Source organism: Hydra vulgaris, chromosome 12 (genome assembly GCF_038396675.1).
Source record: "Hydra vulgaris chromosome 12, alternate assembly HydraT2T_AEP".
NCBI lineage: Eukaryota > Metazoa > Cnidaria > Hydrozoa > Anthoathecata > Hydridae > Hydra > Hydra vulgaris.
This window is the reverse complement of record NC_088931.1, coordinates 30894088-30911011: the sequence shown is the minus strand read 5'-3', so window position 1 is coordinate 30911011 and position 16924 is coordinate 30894088. Positions and strand designations below refer to the sequence as shown.

General features: G+C 29.8%; 2 protein-coding genes across 3 annotated transcripts; one reads left to right on the top strand and one right to left on the bottom strand.

Moving 5' to 3' along the window:
- Positions 1-7375: 7375 nt before the first annotated feature.
- On the top strand, positions 7376-12350 carry LOC100198801 (uncharacterized). Of its 2 annotated transcripts, XM_065812895.1 has the most exons (5): positions 7380-7413; positions 9442-9566; positions 10824-10997; positions 11109-11447; positions 11554-12350. In XM_065812895.1, the coding sequence occupies exons 2-5, from the start codon at positions 9506-9508 to the stop codon at positions 12024-12026; spliced, it is 1047 nt and encodes a 348-aa protein (XP_065668967.1). In that variant the 5' UTR covers positions 7380-7413; positions 9442-9505; the 3' UTR covers positions 12027-12350. The 2 variants fall into 2 exon arrangements, with proteins under 2 accessions (XP_065668968.1, XP_065668967.1); XM_065812896.1 differs by lacking the exon at positions 9442-9566 and having other exon boundaries at positions 7376-7413.
- Positions 12351-13623: 1273 nt separating this feature from the next.
- LOC136088059 (uncharacterized) lies at positions 13624-15252 on the bottom strand. The gene is made up of 2 exons (XM_065811713.1): positions 15223-15252; positions 13624-14364 (listed from the first exon to the last, which is right to left on the bottom strand). Exons 1-2 carry the CDS (start codon positions 15250-15252, stop codon positions 13624-13626), a joined length of 771 nt encoding a protein of 256 aa, XP_065667785.1.
- Between the last annotated feature and the right edge of the window lie 1672 nt (positions 15253-16924).

The window sequence follows — 16924 nt, the reverse complement described above, 5'->3', positions numbered from 1 at the left end:
TTTAGACTTTTGGAGAATCTTTAACAGTATCTATAACAAATCTGTTATTCCACCTCTCTTGTATGGCACAGATTTTGTCAACTAAAAACAAAGCTGAGTTCTTTGTGAAGAACTTCTTATCAATATCATCTCTTAATTCCACTAGCCGCGTTCTACCTGATAAAGCCGACAAATAGGTTAATATATTGTCTGACTTTCGTATCACTCCAGCTTCTGTATATAAAGTGTTTACTGCTTAGACTTTTCTACAGCTTGTGGTCTTGAGAGCATACCTGTTATAGTCTTGTAGAAGTGTTATCCGGAGCTTACCAGAGTCTTGTTTTCCAGCCTGCTGAAAAGCGGCATTTTTTATCCCCATTTTCGAAAATTCTGTGGAGAATTCAGACTCGTCTAACTACAGTCCCGTCCTACTAATCTTGTTACTACCATAAGTAAGGTTTTTGAGTTTTTAATCAACAAACACCTAATATCTCATCTTGAATCTAATAACTTACTTTCTGGTCATCAATATGAATTTCGATCTTCTCGTTCTACTGCTAATTTGTTAACAGTAATAACTAATAGATTTTATCGTGCATTAGATAAATGTGGAGAGGCTAAGTCTATTGCACTCAACATTTCTAAAGCCTTTAGTAAAGATTGGCATGCTGATCTTCTCCATAAGCTCTCTTCTAACGGTGTATCTGGTAACATCTTTAAGAATAATGAATTCTTCCTTACCAATCGTAGTATTAATGTTGTCCTCGATGTACAGAACTCTTCTTCATATCCTGTAACTTCAGGGGTTCCTCAAGGTTCTATCCTTGGCCCTATACTCTTTTTAATTTACATTACCGATCTCCCAAAAATTAATACATCTAATGCGGCCTTGTTCACTGATGATAGTACCATTCATTATTGTGTTAATAAGAAGCCAACACTCTCTGATTGCTTGGATGGGGATGAGCTTGAAAAGAATCTCACTTCTGCCACTGCATGAGGCTTTCAGTGGATGGTGAACTATAACTCAGATGAAACAATTTTTTCCAGCTAATCGCTATCACAGTAATCTAGATCTTCCTATATTCATGAACGGCAATATACTCAATAAAAAATTTACCTGTCGTCTTCTAGAATTAAATCTTACTTCCAATCTTTTTTTGAATCGATATATCAAATACATTGCAAAATTAGTATCTGCTAAGGTTGCATCTCTTTACCGTGCTAGACACTTTCTTACTCAAGATTCTATTATTTATCTTTATAAATCTCAAATCCATCTTTGTATGGAATACTGTTGATATATCTGGGGCAGATCTTCCAATGATGCTCTTTCTCTAATAGACAAGGTGCAAAAACGCACTGTAAACATAGTTGGACCTGCACTTTCTTGCTTCTATTTCTCTTTTCTATAAATACTATAATGGACGCTGCTTATAAAAGCTAGCGTCTCTTGTGCCATCTACTAAAATTCATTCTCGTGTTACTCGTCATTCAATTAAGTCTCATCCTTTTACTGTGACTGTTCCTGAATGCTCAAAAAATTCTTTTTTATCTAGTTTTTTTCCTTGAACATCAGTTCTTTGGAACTCGCTCCCCTCATCTTGTTTTCCTGATTCATATAGTTGGAATTATTTTAAGTCGTCTGTTAATCGTTATCTTGCTCTATAAACTTCATCTTTTCTTTTCCAGAAACTTCCAACTCTAATAATGCCAGAATTTATTTTTTACTTTATTTAAAAAAAGTTTGTGACTCAGACAGTGTAGATTAAATCAAAAAAATCATTGTCCTACAGGGCAATAAAGAACGATAGGTAAACCTAGGTAAGAAATACTAAACTCTAAACTAACACAATGTAATTTTAGGTAAAGCTACAGTTAGGCGGTCTGATTTTTATTTTTCTGCTTGTTGCGCTCTCGTCAGTGGAGGCTTTTTAAACATTAGGAATTTTAATTGAAATAATAAAAGAAAAAAATTGCTGCTTCATGTCAAACCCTTAGTCGATGTAGCAGCACTTCTTTGTAGCAGCAGGCTATAAGATAGTCGATATATGCACTCAAGTAATAATAATTCTTTATGTTTATATAAAAAAGTAACCACTTTGAGCAAGTCTTGTAATCATTTATGTAAGGATTTCTTCCAGTTTTTAGCAACAAACTCTTTTTTCATAAATAGTGTTAAATAATGTTTTTATTACTTATTTATTAAACATTTTTAAAGTTTCCTAACTTTTAATTAGTTAAAAAGTATAGGATGCATAGAATACAGTAAATATATCAATTTTAACCTAAATGTAAAAACATAAAACAAAGAAATAATTTTAAATATAAATATTATGTTGGTTAAAACTTTCAATGAATAAAATTATAAGAAAAAAATAAAAACGACAAAATAATAATATATAATAATAAAGATAATTTATATATATATAAAAGTGGTCCAAGTTACTGTGTTAAAATTTTTTTATTAATATCAATTTGGGTCATAATTGCTCTTGTTTCTATACATGAAACTTCCTTAAGCCAAAAATGAGACAGATTCAGTAATATTTAGAGGTGGCGCAAAGTTTAACAATTTTAGCGGAAACTAAAAGTATTATGTAATTTTTCAATTTTTTTCGGCTTATCTGAAGTTATTTCATTTCTTGTTCGGTGGTTTCATTTAATATATTTTAACCTCTAAGTGTGAGAGTAAGTACTAAGTAATGGTAGTTTTAGTTCATGTAAAATATAATAAATGTATAATAATTTTATAATAAATTAAATATAGTCATCTGCATAAATTAAATATAGTCATAATTAAATACAGTCATCTGTATAAATTAAATATAGTCATAATTAAATATAGTCATTTGTAAAATGAGATTTTAAAAAGAAATATATTATTTGTATAGATTATTGTTTAAATAGTCTATACAAATAATATATTGTTTATTTGTTTATTGTTTAAATAAAAATTGCAAAAGCTCCAACAACGAAAAGTTCTGCCAGTGTGTGGTTAATTGGAAAATCAACCAAAGAGTTGGGATGCTCCAGACTTCCCTCAAATCAACAAGTACTGTGAAACTTCCTCTATAATCACAAGGAAGAAAAGAATTCATTAAACTCAAGTGCCAATATTACCATATTATCTGTCTTTCGTTACTGGGAAAAGTCTAGAATACCGACTCCGCCAGTTAGATATGCTGCCAAAAAATTGCTGAAGTTACATAATGTCTACAAGTCATTAAGAAAAAGTTGCACAAAAAATTTCGAGGGATACAGAATTAAAGAGAAAACTTTCAAAAATGATTTGCATGAAATTTTTGATGTTGCAAGATCAGATGCATTGCAGATTATGCACAATGAGGAAGAGAAAACGTTTCTGGTATCCCAGCGAGAAGATCTCTCCAGTCTCAGTTTTGGAGGTATGGATAAGCATTTGGCCCAACAGGAATCTCAAATAATTAAACGAGCTGAAAAACATTTAAAACAAAAAGAAAGGGGTGCTGAAGATGCCAGGAAAAAACAAGAAGTGGTCGCTTCTACTCTACTATCAGAACATTCTTCCATCTCTTCCGCTTCTGAAACTGAGTTTGTATTTAATGATGAAATTTTCAGCGTTTCCACAAGGCTACCTTACTCAGCTCCAAAAAGGGCAAGGAATAACATTCTGACTCCAAACTTGAAGCTCACACTTGACCGCGTTAACAATAGTGATTGGCAAGCTACTTATGTGATTGCTGCAACAGAATTGCAATCCTAGTTTCTGGAGCTGGAGAAGAAAAGTTACTTGGGGTTCCAAAAATCATAAGGGGAACAGTTGAGGAGCAAACTAGTGCCTGCCTTGAACTATTGGATAATTGGCATCTCAAAGGCAAAATATGTGGGCTTTTGTTTGATACAACAGCCTCAAACACTGGCCTAAAGTCTGGAGTTTGCACAATTATTGAAACAAATCTCAAGAAAGACCTTGTGTGGATAGCATGTCGCCACCATGTTTTTGAAGTTATACTTTCCAGCGTATTTGCATCCACATATCTTGGAGCTACCGCTTGACCTGATGCAGCTTTATACAAACAATTTCAAAAAGAATCGCCAACATTCAACCAAAGCAAATATGATGCTGCTGATGAAATGCTCTTCGGTGGATCTATGACTGATCTCCGCGATGAAATGGTTGCATACTACAAAGAAGCTGTAAAAAGTCATCACCAACGCCAAGAAAAAAAAGGTTGCCAAGACTATGGCGAGCTTCTACAATTGTGCCTCATCTTTCTTGGTGGTTGCCCAAAAGAAGAAGTGCAATTTCGAGCACCTGGAGCCATCCACCACGCCAGGTGGATGGCAAAGGGCTTCGCTTTTTTCGATCCCTGCTTTGATGTTCATACAAAAGCCGCCATGGTTTAGAATTTGAAACGTGCCAAAAAGAAAACGTCACCAAAGATAATTGAAGGCAAAGCATTCAAGTTAGAAAACCCATGGGAATCATACGTTACAAGCCGAACATCTCATCTTTTCAACCTTCTCATCGACAACGGAGCAGAGAAGGCTAAAGCTTTTCTCTCGATGCCACCCGACCTTTGGCAAATGGATCCAATTTATATTCAGTTCAGGGAAACTGACAGGAAAATGAAAGGAGCTAATGACTGTGCGGAGAGACGGGTTGCTTTAATCCAGACCTTCAACTCTTCGATAACGAAAGACGAAAAGCAAACGCAATACCTCTTGCAGGTTATCAGCACTCATCGGAAAGCCACTAAAGCGTTTGTTGAAAAAAGTCTCAAAATAAGCAATGCATTACATTACAATATGTGAATTAAGTTCAGAATAACTAGAACCTCTTTAAGTCATGATATTTTATTTCCTTTTTGTTTTGTATTTTCTCGTTGAAAAAACTAAAGTTTCAATTATTTCTTGCTTCTTCCATCGCAACAACATTTATTGTTCAAAATTGCGCCACCCCTAGTTATGTTCAAAAATTAAAAAAAATTGGCCAAAATGGTCCATATGGGGAATAGAACAAAAGCAAATGTGACCCGACTTAACTTTCCACCTTTCAATTTTTTGGACCACTCTAATATATATATATATATATATATATATATATATATATATATATATATATATATATATATATATATATATATATATATATATATATATATATATATATATATATATATATATATATATATATATATATATATATATATATATATATATATATATATATATATATATATATATATATGTATATATATATATATATTTGAGTGGTTATATATTAGAAGCTTTCACTACCAATTTTGAAGGTAAAAAGTTACATAAAAATAAATCTCGTCCCAGCCGGAATTTTTTTAACAATTCCGGCAAATTGGGTTCTGCCCGGAATTTAAAATTTCCAACCCGGTACACCCCTAATCTATAGTATTAAATCTGTGTTTGCAAGCACTCGCATTTCTTAGAAGTTTGTTAAACAATGGAAATTTAAGAAGTATACGTTCAACAATTAAAATAATGAAATGTACTAAATTACTTTACACATTTACTTACTTGCATTGGTTATAAAACTAAACTATGGTTAAAATTAACAGCTTGCAAATTAAGTAATTATGGTCTAAACTTATTAACAACGAAGAAAAGTGTTAACTTAAATAAAATGATTAATTCAAACATAAATTAAAAAATATATATATTACTTATAGCTTTATAGAAGCTATAGTTTCTATAAAACTGTGAGTAATAGTTTGATTATTCCTCAACTAACAGTTAGTAAAAGAAACTTTATTTTTTAAAAATAAGCTTGAAATAGTAAATCCTGTTAACATCCGCTGTAAAGAATATTTATAAGGAATATTTGCTTTATTAAACAACTATTTTGTCGCTTTAGCAAAGAGGCGGAATAAATAATTCACAGCTTAACGCCTCTGGATATTCTAAAATAAGTAAAAAGAACTCCTTTTTCATTTAAAAAAGAATGCTTTTTTTTATAAAGCCTGATCTTAAAAAATTATATTATTTGACCAACATACATGCATACATACATACATACACACATACATACATACATACATACATACATACATACATACATACATACATACATACATACATACATACATACATACATACATACATACATACATACATACATACATACATACATACATACATACATACATACATACATACATACATACATACATACATACATACATACATACATACATACATACATACATACATACATACATACATACATACATACATACATACATACATACATACATACATACATACATACATACATACATACATACATACATACATACATACATACATACATACATACATACATACATACATACATACATACATACATACATACATACATACATACATACATACATACATACATACATACATACATACATACATACATACATACATACATACATACATACATACATACATACATACATACATACATACATACATACATACATACATACATACATACATACATACATACGTCTTGCAAATTCAGAGTATTCATGTAGAAATTATATACATATACATTTTTGTACAGCATTATAAAAATAGATTGACTAACAAAGCGACTATGATATCAAAATACAATAAAATTATTTAAAATTTACAAAAACACACTAACAAAAAAACCCTCGTAATGCATGTTTACATTATTTGATAAACAATAAGTAAACAAATCTGAGGTTTAGTAATCCAAACTTTAGCGGGTTTATTGATTTCATTCTAATTGTAAAAAAAAAAAAAAAAAGGTATAGGACTTTAAAAGAATCACCGATCTTATACGAAAATAATTTCCTAAAAGGTTTCTTTAGTTGTTAAATAAAATTTTTTTATTTAATCCACTACAGAAACCTTAGATCTAGTTTCATAACATCATTTTTATTACCTTACATAATTTATTACGCAACATTATATATTACATAATAGTATTTTTATTCACCCGGCCCAATTATTATTTTATTGTACTTATTAATATTGCTTTTAAAAGTATTTATATGTTTTGCTGATTGAAAAAAAAAAATTTCGAAGATATAAAATATGATTTAGGAAGGACAAATTAACATTAAGTTCAGGAAGAAAGGGTATACTTGCCTCTGTTATTTCGTTTGTTTGTTACATTTTTTGACTAAAATAAACATACTATTTATGTGCGTTTAAAATGTATTTTTTGACTAAAACAAACATACTATTTATGTGCGTTTAATATGTATTATGAAATAAAAAGTATTATTAAAACATTTTATCTTAACACACAAGCAGTATGACATTAGGCTTATTTTATTATACGGTTTAGTGTTATTTATATGTTAAAATAAATATAATGTTTTATTAATTTTTCAAAAAATTTTAATTTACGATCCAGCGTACAACAACAACAAACAAAAAAGAAAAGCGTTTAAGGTACATTTCCTACATTCTATTCAATAATCAAAAGTAATTAAAATTTAATTTTTTTTTTCTTATTTGTATTGATTAATTAAACATCACTTTAACATCCATAGGTTGTATATATTATTTCCATATTATTTAAAATATTAAATCTGTTTTATAGCTAATTATTTAAATCCGGTCGGGGAAAGATAATTCTTTTTATTTTGTTTGAATATCACGGAACTTAAACTAAAGTTAAATTCTTAGTAAGGTGAATGAAGGTGATTAAATAAGGTGAATAAAGATGAATAAATTTTTGTTTGAAAAATGATTTTTTCTTTGAAGATAGCGAGAGTACGAATACCGAAAATTTAAATACGCATACCGAGAACTAAAAACAGATAAAATGAAAGTTTTTTTGCCAACTAAAAATATAATTTATAATAATTAGATATAAAAATATATAAAATACGATTTAAATATTACTAAATATGCCTAACTTTTACATCACTTGTTACCAATAACACGGCGATTTGTACTTTCTTTTCCTTGGTTTGCAGTTCGCTGTTTACATTGTAAATAGTACTCCATAAGAAGCAAGCGTTAAAATCAAGTTCCGAAAATTGAGCTAAATTATCCATATCTCTATAGTGATTTACCCAAGCAACGCAACACGCTGTGCCAAAGTTTGGGCAAATCTGACGTCATTCTTACGTTGGCTCAATTTAGTATGCTACTTGAATAGCGACTGTTTATTTTATTTTGTTTAACTTTAATTTGAAAAATTGATTTTTTTTTGATATTTTACTCAATGAAAATAGCATTTTACTAAAAACAAAAAACTGCGTAAATATTATTATTTATGGTCCATCTACCAAACCAAAAAATTGTTGTTCGGTGAGACATTTTTTATGCTTATTAAATAAAACAAAATTCGTTGTTTGCAAAGAAAAAAATTCAATTTTTTTAAAGCATAGATAACTAAAATAGGTAACTAACATACACATACCCATAGATATGTGAACTAACATACACATACCCATAGATATGTGAACTGCCATACATACAAAAAAGCTTATTTTTTTATGCTATTGAATAAGTTCTATTTTGTTAAATTCTTTTTTTTTCTCTTCCTTTTTTTTCGCCCAAATAAACTCAGCTCCTGAAATCGTTCGAACTACCTAGTGCTAAAGAAGTAGTGGTATTATTTTATAGTTATAAATTGCTTTACGGCCATCGCCCATTAAATAAATTTCGTTTTTACAATACCTATACTTAGATATTTTTTTTACGTCTCATGTAAATCAGGATATAAATTTTTAAATGGGTGAATTTCGGCGCAACTGAATTTTTAAGCTTTTGAAATAAGCTAATCAGAATTATTGTTTTGTTGGAACATATTAAACAAAATTGCTTGCCGAAAAGACTTTCTAAACCCATAACACTTATAGTATAAAAAAGAAAACCGTTATCCTAATTTATCATTCTTTTTCAAAATTTTTATTATTACATAGATATTTATGAGGTTAGTTTAAACAATCTTATTATAAAATGTGACACTTAATCAGACGCCTTCTTTGTTGCAATTTATAATTTTTGTTTAAAAGTTTGTAAAAAGAAAACTTGTTTTAGACAATAAATTTTTTTTATTGATTTTAAATTTAATTACGAACTGGGGGATGAGATAAACTTTTGTTCAAAGCACTTTTTGTAAACGTAACTTATAATTGACATTCCAATATATAAGTGATATAATTTTCCTTTCTTGAGCAAAAGGTTATTATTTTTTTTAAATGAAATAAAAGTTCAAATGTATCCTTGCTTACAGAACATTTTAGAATAAAAACTTTAATTTTCCGTTTGATAAATGTTTTTTTTTGTTATTGAAGAATTTCAAAACCAAACTCGCGAGGAGATAAAGGACAAAAAAAAGTGCGTGTAATTTACCAGCTAATCCACAGATACTTTGCACGTTTAAACAATTGTATATTGACCTTGTAGAATTTTCTTTTGATGATTTCTTAAAGGTTAGTTTATGGCTTAGCGCTTTACTTTTAGAGATATACATAAATAAAACAGTAGTTTTGGTTGTAAAGTTGGAACTTTAGTTCATATAAAGGAAATGTCTGTTGAAGAAGTTATACATTTTTTGGTTGTCTTTCTTATTTCAAAATCTTCTCAAGGTAATTATGCTTCCTTTTTTCGTTTTTTGTTTTTCATTGTAAACATAATTTGTGAACAGGTGTAATGCTATATTCAAACTCATGCTTTAACATTATGTAAAAGATTTAGTAGATAAAAGTTATATTAAAATTTACTGATATTTACATGAACATGAGAAGAGAGTATAAAAGATGGTCTATATTTATTATTTATACCATTTATATTAACTAGCGCTTATGTTTTAAAAGCATAGAATAGACAATGATAAGTCCAAAGTGAAGATCTACTTTTTATGAATTAATTGTACTTAAAAACATCCACTGTGAGGTCGACGACATATAGCATTGCCGACAACATATAGTGGGTCTATATCACATTTGTAAATAAAATATTAACTGGAAAATGATGGGAAAATGCAGCAAAAAATATATTTAAAATTAATATAGCGTTTTCAAACCTTTTTCAAGGATTTAATCATTCAAATAGAATAATTAAAAAAACAACGTTTTAATCCAATATAACTAAACATAATTTTGTCTGAAGTCTGAAATGATATTATTACTAATAATATTTATGATAATGAAAATATTTTCTCAGTTACTTAATAAAAATTGTGATTAAAGGTTAATTCACTTTAATACAAAGCGCGTTTTCACAATCCATGATAAGAGGAATGGAAATAAGTTGTTTTTGTTTAGAAATATTAAAATACTGCTTACTCTCGAAAAAATTTTTGTTCTGAAACCCTGCGACTATAATCTTATCAAATACAAAACCTTTAAAAATTACTACTAAAGACATTGTAGCCCGAGTCTTATACCTGTTGTAAATACTAGGTAATTCAATGAGAGATCGAGGTTCTTACTGAACCTAAGAAAAGAACAAAATAATTTTTTTGCACCTAGCAAGTTTGTAGTACGTTTTGTAGTATTTACACTTAGTATACAGATTCTTTAGGTTTTGATTCAAATAATTACGGACGATGAAATTTCCATTTTTAATTTGCAAAACATTACGTCACTATGCGATTCTTTTGAATTTACAAAAGAACCTTAGGAAAGTTGACGATGGCGACCTTTGCATTTGCTTTCATATTATGCGCCCTAGGTGGGCGCTCTGTTGCCATCTTTTTTTTTAATCACTGTATAATAATATAATTGTGCAAAGTAGTCTCACACAACCGAATCTAATATAATATACTGTAGTTTCGGTCAGTAAATTATCTTGACAATAGTTTTTATTATATATTTGGATTATCTAAAAAAAATTATTTTTAGAAAATGTTCAATGGAGTGAATGGTCGAGGTTGAGCGCATGTTCAGTAACATGTGGTAATGGTTTTAGATATCAATATCGAGAATGTAATGTTGTAAATCCGAACTTAAACACTAGTTTTTGCCAAGGACATTCAGAGATGAAAGTTCCATGCGTATTACTAGCATGTCCGAAAGGTAAGGTTGTTATAAAGTGAAAACATTAGAAATTGTTTTGTTTTTTTTGTATTTGTTTGCATGAAATTGACACTTATTGACATTATTATTAAAAAGGGGCTTTACATTTAGCTGAAAGATGTAATTGCGGTTGCATATTAAACGAAGCAAGAGGTAGAATAATATCGACGTTATCCTATGAAAAATCCGTGGACTGCTATTGGAGAATTGAGACTGGATTTGAAACTCGAATTAAGATAACTATTTTTGATTTAAAATTAACACATGGTTATTTACTTTTAAACGGTAACAAAAATTTTAATCAAAAGTATATCATACCAAAGGAAAGACAAAATAATCTACCTGTAACCGTGACAAGCTTTGGTAATCGAGTTAATATATCGTTACACAACTATTTAGAAGTGCCAAACGATGAAATAAGGTTTCAAGCCGAGTATGAGGAAATCACAGGTAACCATTTGAAAATAAAGGCATTTTTAAATTAGCTTATTTAAAGCATAGTTAAAAGTTCACACTAATAATTAGGAACAAATATTTTTTGATTGTTTGATTTTAGAGCCATCACACGAAAATACATCCAGTTTAAATATACCAGCAATAGCAGGAATTACGTGTTGCGTTGCAATTATTCTTATAGCTTCGTGTATAATTGGATATAAAAAATATATTAGGTCTTCTGATATTAAGGAAAATAATTTAAATAAAGACGAAGAAATTGATCAACGCTCTTCAACTTCCAGTTCCAATCGATCATCTCGTCAAAAATCAGAAACCCCAACATTGAATAAATCACGCATGTCGAATAAAAATGCACTATTAATGTCTATAGAACAACAAAAGTTATTAGAATGTAGCCAAAGAGGTTACCCTGAGGGTGGCGAACACTATCTACAACAACCAAATTACATAGTGCAACCGTGCTGGGCTCAAGTTCAAGTTAACGGGAAAGAAAATTACGTACTTCATTCACCGAACGGATCAAACTACGTAATGATCCCCGGACATTTTAACGGTCCTCAAAAGGTTTAGCCATAAAAAATAAGTCAACATTTTAGAAATTGGATTATACAGTATTAATGTACATAATATTTATAAAAAAGAAAAAAGAAAATTTTTAGACCGTATTTCGAAACTGTGAAGACTGAACTATTGGTAATAAGTTAAAACATTTAACGATATACAAGTTTTACTCATAAAAACAAAAAGGTTCAACTGTAATATCTCGAAAAGACTTGGTCCTTTGCACTCGAGAAAATTAACTTTCATCTTAAAAATATATTAAAAATAAACTAGCAATAAAAAAATTATTTTGAGCAACAGTTTTCTTGTAATAAAAACAACGTTGAATTTAAATGTTTTTTTCTTCAATAAATTAAATTCTGATTTTTACACATTTTAAGACTAGAAGCTCCAAGGTAGATCAATCGATCCAAACACGACGTTGACACTTTGCTGAATCTAAAATTTTAATGCTGATAAAATGATATTTTATGACTTTTATTATTTTGATATTATTTACTTAAAAGCGGAAAATCTACATAAAAAACACATTCAGAGATGCGGCTATAAATTTTTATACCTATAAACCCTAAGGTAGATCAATTGATCCACCTTATAGAAAACGTGCATATACATAACAAATTTAGTCAAACAATTATATTTAGTTGCAATGTTTGCATAAATTTGACAAACACTTTCCACATATTTTTGATGTCAGATTACGTTTGCAGTTTGTTTTTATCTGACATCTCAAGCAGGTTGATAATTGTGTGTTACTGTTGGTAGCTAGTGTGGTATTATTGCTGGCAGCAACTAGGGATTTTTGGTGAGTAATATTTGCTTCTCTTAACTGTTCAGGTAAACTGTAAAGAAACTTTCGTCTCGAAATGTTTTGTTGTGTAACTTTTTTTAAAATGATCCAAGTGTTTACACCGGTTAAGTCCAAAATATTGAAGAAAACAGCTAGCAGCCATTGTCTGCACCCAGATTTTGTTGACATTTGTTGACACATTGAATCTAACATATCAACTCCACATTTATTTGCATTGTAATAAAGTATTCCCTCTGGTTCCTTCTTCCCATCACTTTGCTTAGTCGCCCCTCTATAAAGTGTTGATAATAAAATTACCATTTTCTTCTTTTCTTGGTAGAAAATCAAGTTTAATAGTCCATTTATGTAGAAAGTCGGATCGTAAAGTTGAAGTGAATGAAATGCTAGAATTTCCTTTTTATGACGTTTAACTGTTCCAACAATTGGCGTTTTCATTTGCAAAAGTTTTGTTGCAAGATCGACACTTGTAAAACAGTTATCTGCAGTAACATTATACCCGTAACCTAAATAAGGTTCCATTAGTGATATGACCCCATGAGTACCCTAATTTTCTACGCCGTTTTCACCTTTACCTAGATACGGTTGATACTGAGACAATACTTAGTATTTAGATCAGCTAAGATCTAGAACTTGATTTCAAACTTGTCCGGTTTATTGGGCCTATACTGTGTAAAGTGACACCGAGCTTTAGTAGGGAACAACTGCTCATCAATTGTTAAAGATTCCTCAGGTATATAGCATTTTTGACCGTTTTTTACAAATCTTGTCTGCACCCATGACATAAAAGCAAGTTTATCACTTTGGAGAAACTCTAATGTTTTTCATGTCTTCAAATCGAGAATATGGCATAGTTTCTATAAATGCTTTGTTGCCATATTTTTCAGACAATAGGAATTTAACTGGAAAATTTCTTGTGTTCATGCATCCGCGAGGATATATTAAACCTATGAAAGCATCAAGTTCAATGTCGCTTATATTCCATCCTTCATTTGATAAATTGGCAGATAAAATAGTACATTTTTTGATAAAGCGTGTAAACCCTTTATCAATAATTTGTCTCAACGCATCAATAGGTGTCAAAACATTATGACAATAAGAAGTTGTTCCGCTTTTGGTAGTAAACTTATTTTGAGCTTGAAATCTTCCAGTTACCTCAACTTTTAACACAATAGTTTGCTTTAAATAATCTCTAAGAGTATTAACAATTAAATCATTATTCCCACCGCATGAATTTTCTTCTACGTCATCATCGCTACTACTTTCTAAATTGTAAATAAAAGTATTACTTTCATCGTCATCAGAAAGATTATCTTTAACAACATCTGCCTCGTTACTTTCTTTTGTTACATCTGATTCATCACCACTGTCAATATCCGAGAGTTCTTGTAATATAAATAAACACTGTTGCGCCGACACACGATTTGGGCGTTGATATGTTACTGATTGGTCAAATGAAATAGGATGTGCTGTAACAAAGATTTTTGAAGATGAAGCACCATCAGCGTTTGCTGAACTTAAGCGATTCTTCACGTGGAACTAAAGCCATCTTTACTCAAAGTTCTCAAGCAATATATTGCAACAAAGATTTATAATTCTTTTTTTATTTCAAACTAGGACCAGTAAAACAGTTTATTAAAGCTTTAGATTTTGACGTAAAAACTTTGCGAGAAAAAGCTCATTAAAAAATTCAAGAAACTGATTTGTTGTATGTCCATGAAGATTCATTCACACATAGATTTTCTCCCCGAAAACATGGTAGATGGCAGTCAGGAGTACGTGAGAGATTTTATCTGGACATTACAAAAATTGAAGGTAGATGTCAAAGACGACGAGGTACTACTATGATGGGAGATTATATATAATGAATTTCTTTTTTTTTTGAATAGAAACCATATGTCTCCAGTAAGAAAAGATGAAATGCGTTCAAGAAAATTGCGATCATCAAAGTACTACTAACCTTGAGGAAAGAGTTTATAGTAAAAAAGTGTATTTTAGTTGTCAGTTTATGCTAAAGAATTGTATTTTTTTTCTTCACTTAAATACATTTTCCAATTTTCAGATCTTACATTCAACATGAAAATGATGAAAATACAAAAAAAAACTAAAAACTAAATGTGTTTAGTATCACTGCAGCATTAATTATTTCTGTGCACCAAGTAAATAAAGACATCTGACTTAAAGTATCAAAAAAATTTTTAACTCTTATTTCTTAATAGCAAAAGGAAAGAATTTTTTTTCATTAAGCCCCACAAAAAAAATTTTTTTACTTGGCGTCACCCGTCAATGAATCAAAGTGAACCCACCTCAACATATTTAAATCATCTACTCAAAGAGCTAAGCAAAGAACTAAAACTAATCTTCTAACGGGTAATTTCAGTGCAGATCAAAGGTTGCTGTTGTTGTTGTTGTTGTTGTTGTTACCATTATATGTGATAAAAATATTGGTTATATATATGTTTTAATATACGTCTTCTCGGATAATCTTTCACTACTGAACCCTCATGAAAACTATATATATAATCCATTACAAAGTTAGTATCTGCAAATGTGCTTGTCACTGCTATCTTATTTCAAAATATATTTGATTTGATACAATTATTATATTGATATATCACCTGGGTGCCCGAAACGTTGTAAAATATTTTCAAATTTGAATTTTGAGCTTTTTTGCTGTAGGAATGGGAACGTTTTGCGTAGGAAAATTTAGAACAAGTAAATTGCAACAATTATGTAATGATTTTAAAAAAATATTCTTAAAAAAGAGTTCATATTATCATTTCATCGTGTGCGAAAGATCATTAAAAAACTGTGGAAGGACTGAAGAAATCAGAAGTTTATAAGAAAATGAACGGACAAGTAAATAGATCTAATGTCCTAACAGATCTTAAAAAAGGATGAGACGGTTTTGGGAAAAAATTTTTGTCAAAAACGAACAGAAAGAACCAAAAACTTGTAAATGCAGTTGATTGTAAGTTGCAACGTAATACAAACCGCTCAACTTTAAAGCTTGCAGAAAAACTAGAACTTAAAGACAATCGAAGCAAAGACTTAAAAACGAAGATTTAGGTTTGAAGAGTTTTGTAAAAAGTGAGCGCTCATTTTTTTAGGCTTCTTTCAAGCTTACATTTCCATGTTTTATAGAGATGAAAAGAACAACTCACTGTTCAGCCTGAACCAATACAATAACAAGACCATTAAAAGTTCAGAGGAGACATCTCAGTTGAATACAGAACCATTTCAAAGAGATAGCACCCAGCAGGGGCTATGGTTTGAGCCGGGATTTACTCTAACGGATCTAAAACTTCTTTAGTTTTTTTGCATTTTTGAGTAAAAATTTGTTTTCCTGGTCCAAGAAAAAGTTTAAGAAAAAGCAATGGATCTGTCAATAGGATTCTACTCCAGCCCATTAGGCCAAGAAAATTGTCAAGTTTCTCTAAGATGAAATTCTTCATGTTAAGATACCAAATTTGTTCAGTGACGGAGAATATAAGTCTGATCAAATATATTTCGAAATAAGATTCAAGTAACTAGCACATTTGCAGATACTAACTATCAATATATATATATGGTTTCCATATGGGTTGAATTTGACAAGAACATGTTACGACAAACTTGTGAGCAAGTACCTAAAACATTTGAAGTCTGCCATTTCATCAAAAGATGATTATTTTGAACAGAAACAGTTTTAATACTCCTCTGTGTTTTATGTTAAAGATTTTTTTACTTGAAAATAAATATCTTTAACCTAATTTCAAAACCCTACTCTATTTTTCACATTTTTCAATTTGTCTCGAGTTTTGTGCACGCCTGTATAGCCTGCTTTTTAATTGTTTTTAGAAACATTTAATGACTGCTTTTTTATGAAATGTAAATTTTATCGTTATTAATTGTGATTGAAGGTTCTTAGCATATAAAAAGACAATTTTCTAAACATTCACCTTTTGATTTCATCAATTCTAAATGACGAATTTTTGTCACCAGTTAAATCACTTCAAAGTAATTAATGATTTTAAAGATAAACAGAAACAAATAAATTTGAAGACAAACAGGCAGATGGTATCTTTCTAAAAAAAAAGGTCTTTGTGGGAAGAAGTAA

Coding starts and splice junctions, on each gene's coding strand:
- LOC136088059 (XM_065811713.1), bottom strand. CDS start 15,252: ATGGTAACAACAACAACAACAACAACAACA. Junction 14,365..15,222: donor CAACAACAACAACAACAACA/GCAACCTTTGAT, acceptor AGATGGCTTTAG/TTCCACGTGAAGAATCGCTT.
- LOC100198801 (XM_065812895.1), top strand. CDS start 9,506: ATGTCTGTTGAAGAAGTTATACATTTTTTGGTTGTCTTTCTTATTTCA. Junction 9,567..10,823: donor TATTTCAAAATCTTCTCAAG/GTAATTATGCTT, acceptor AATTATTTTTAG/AAAATGTTCAATGGAGTGAA. Junction 11,448..11,553: donor CGAGTATGAGGAAATCACAG/GTAACCATTTGA, acceptor GTTTGATTTTAG/AGCCATCACACGAAAATACA.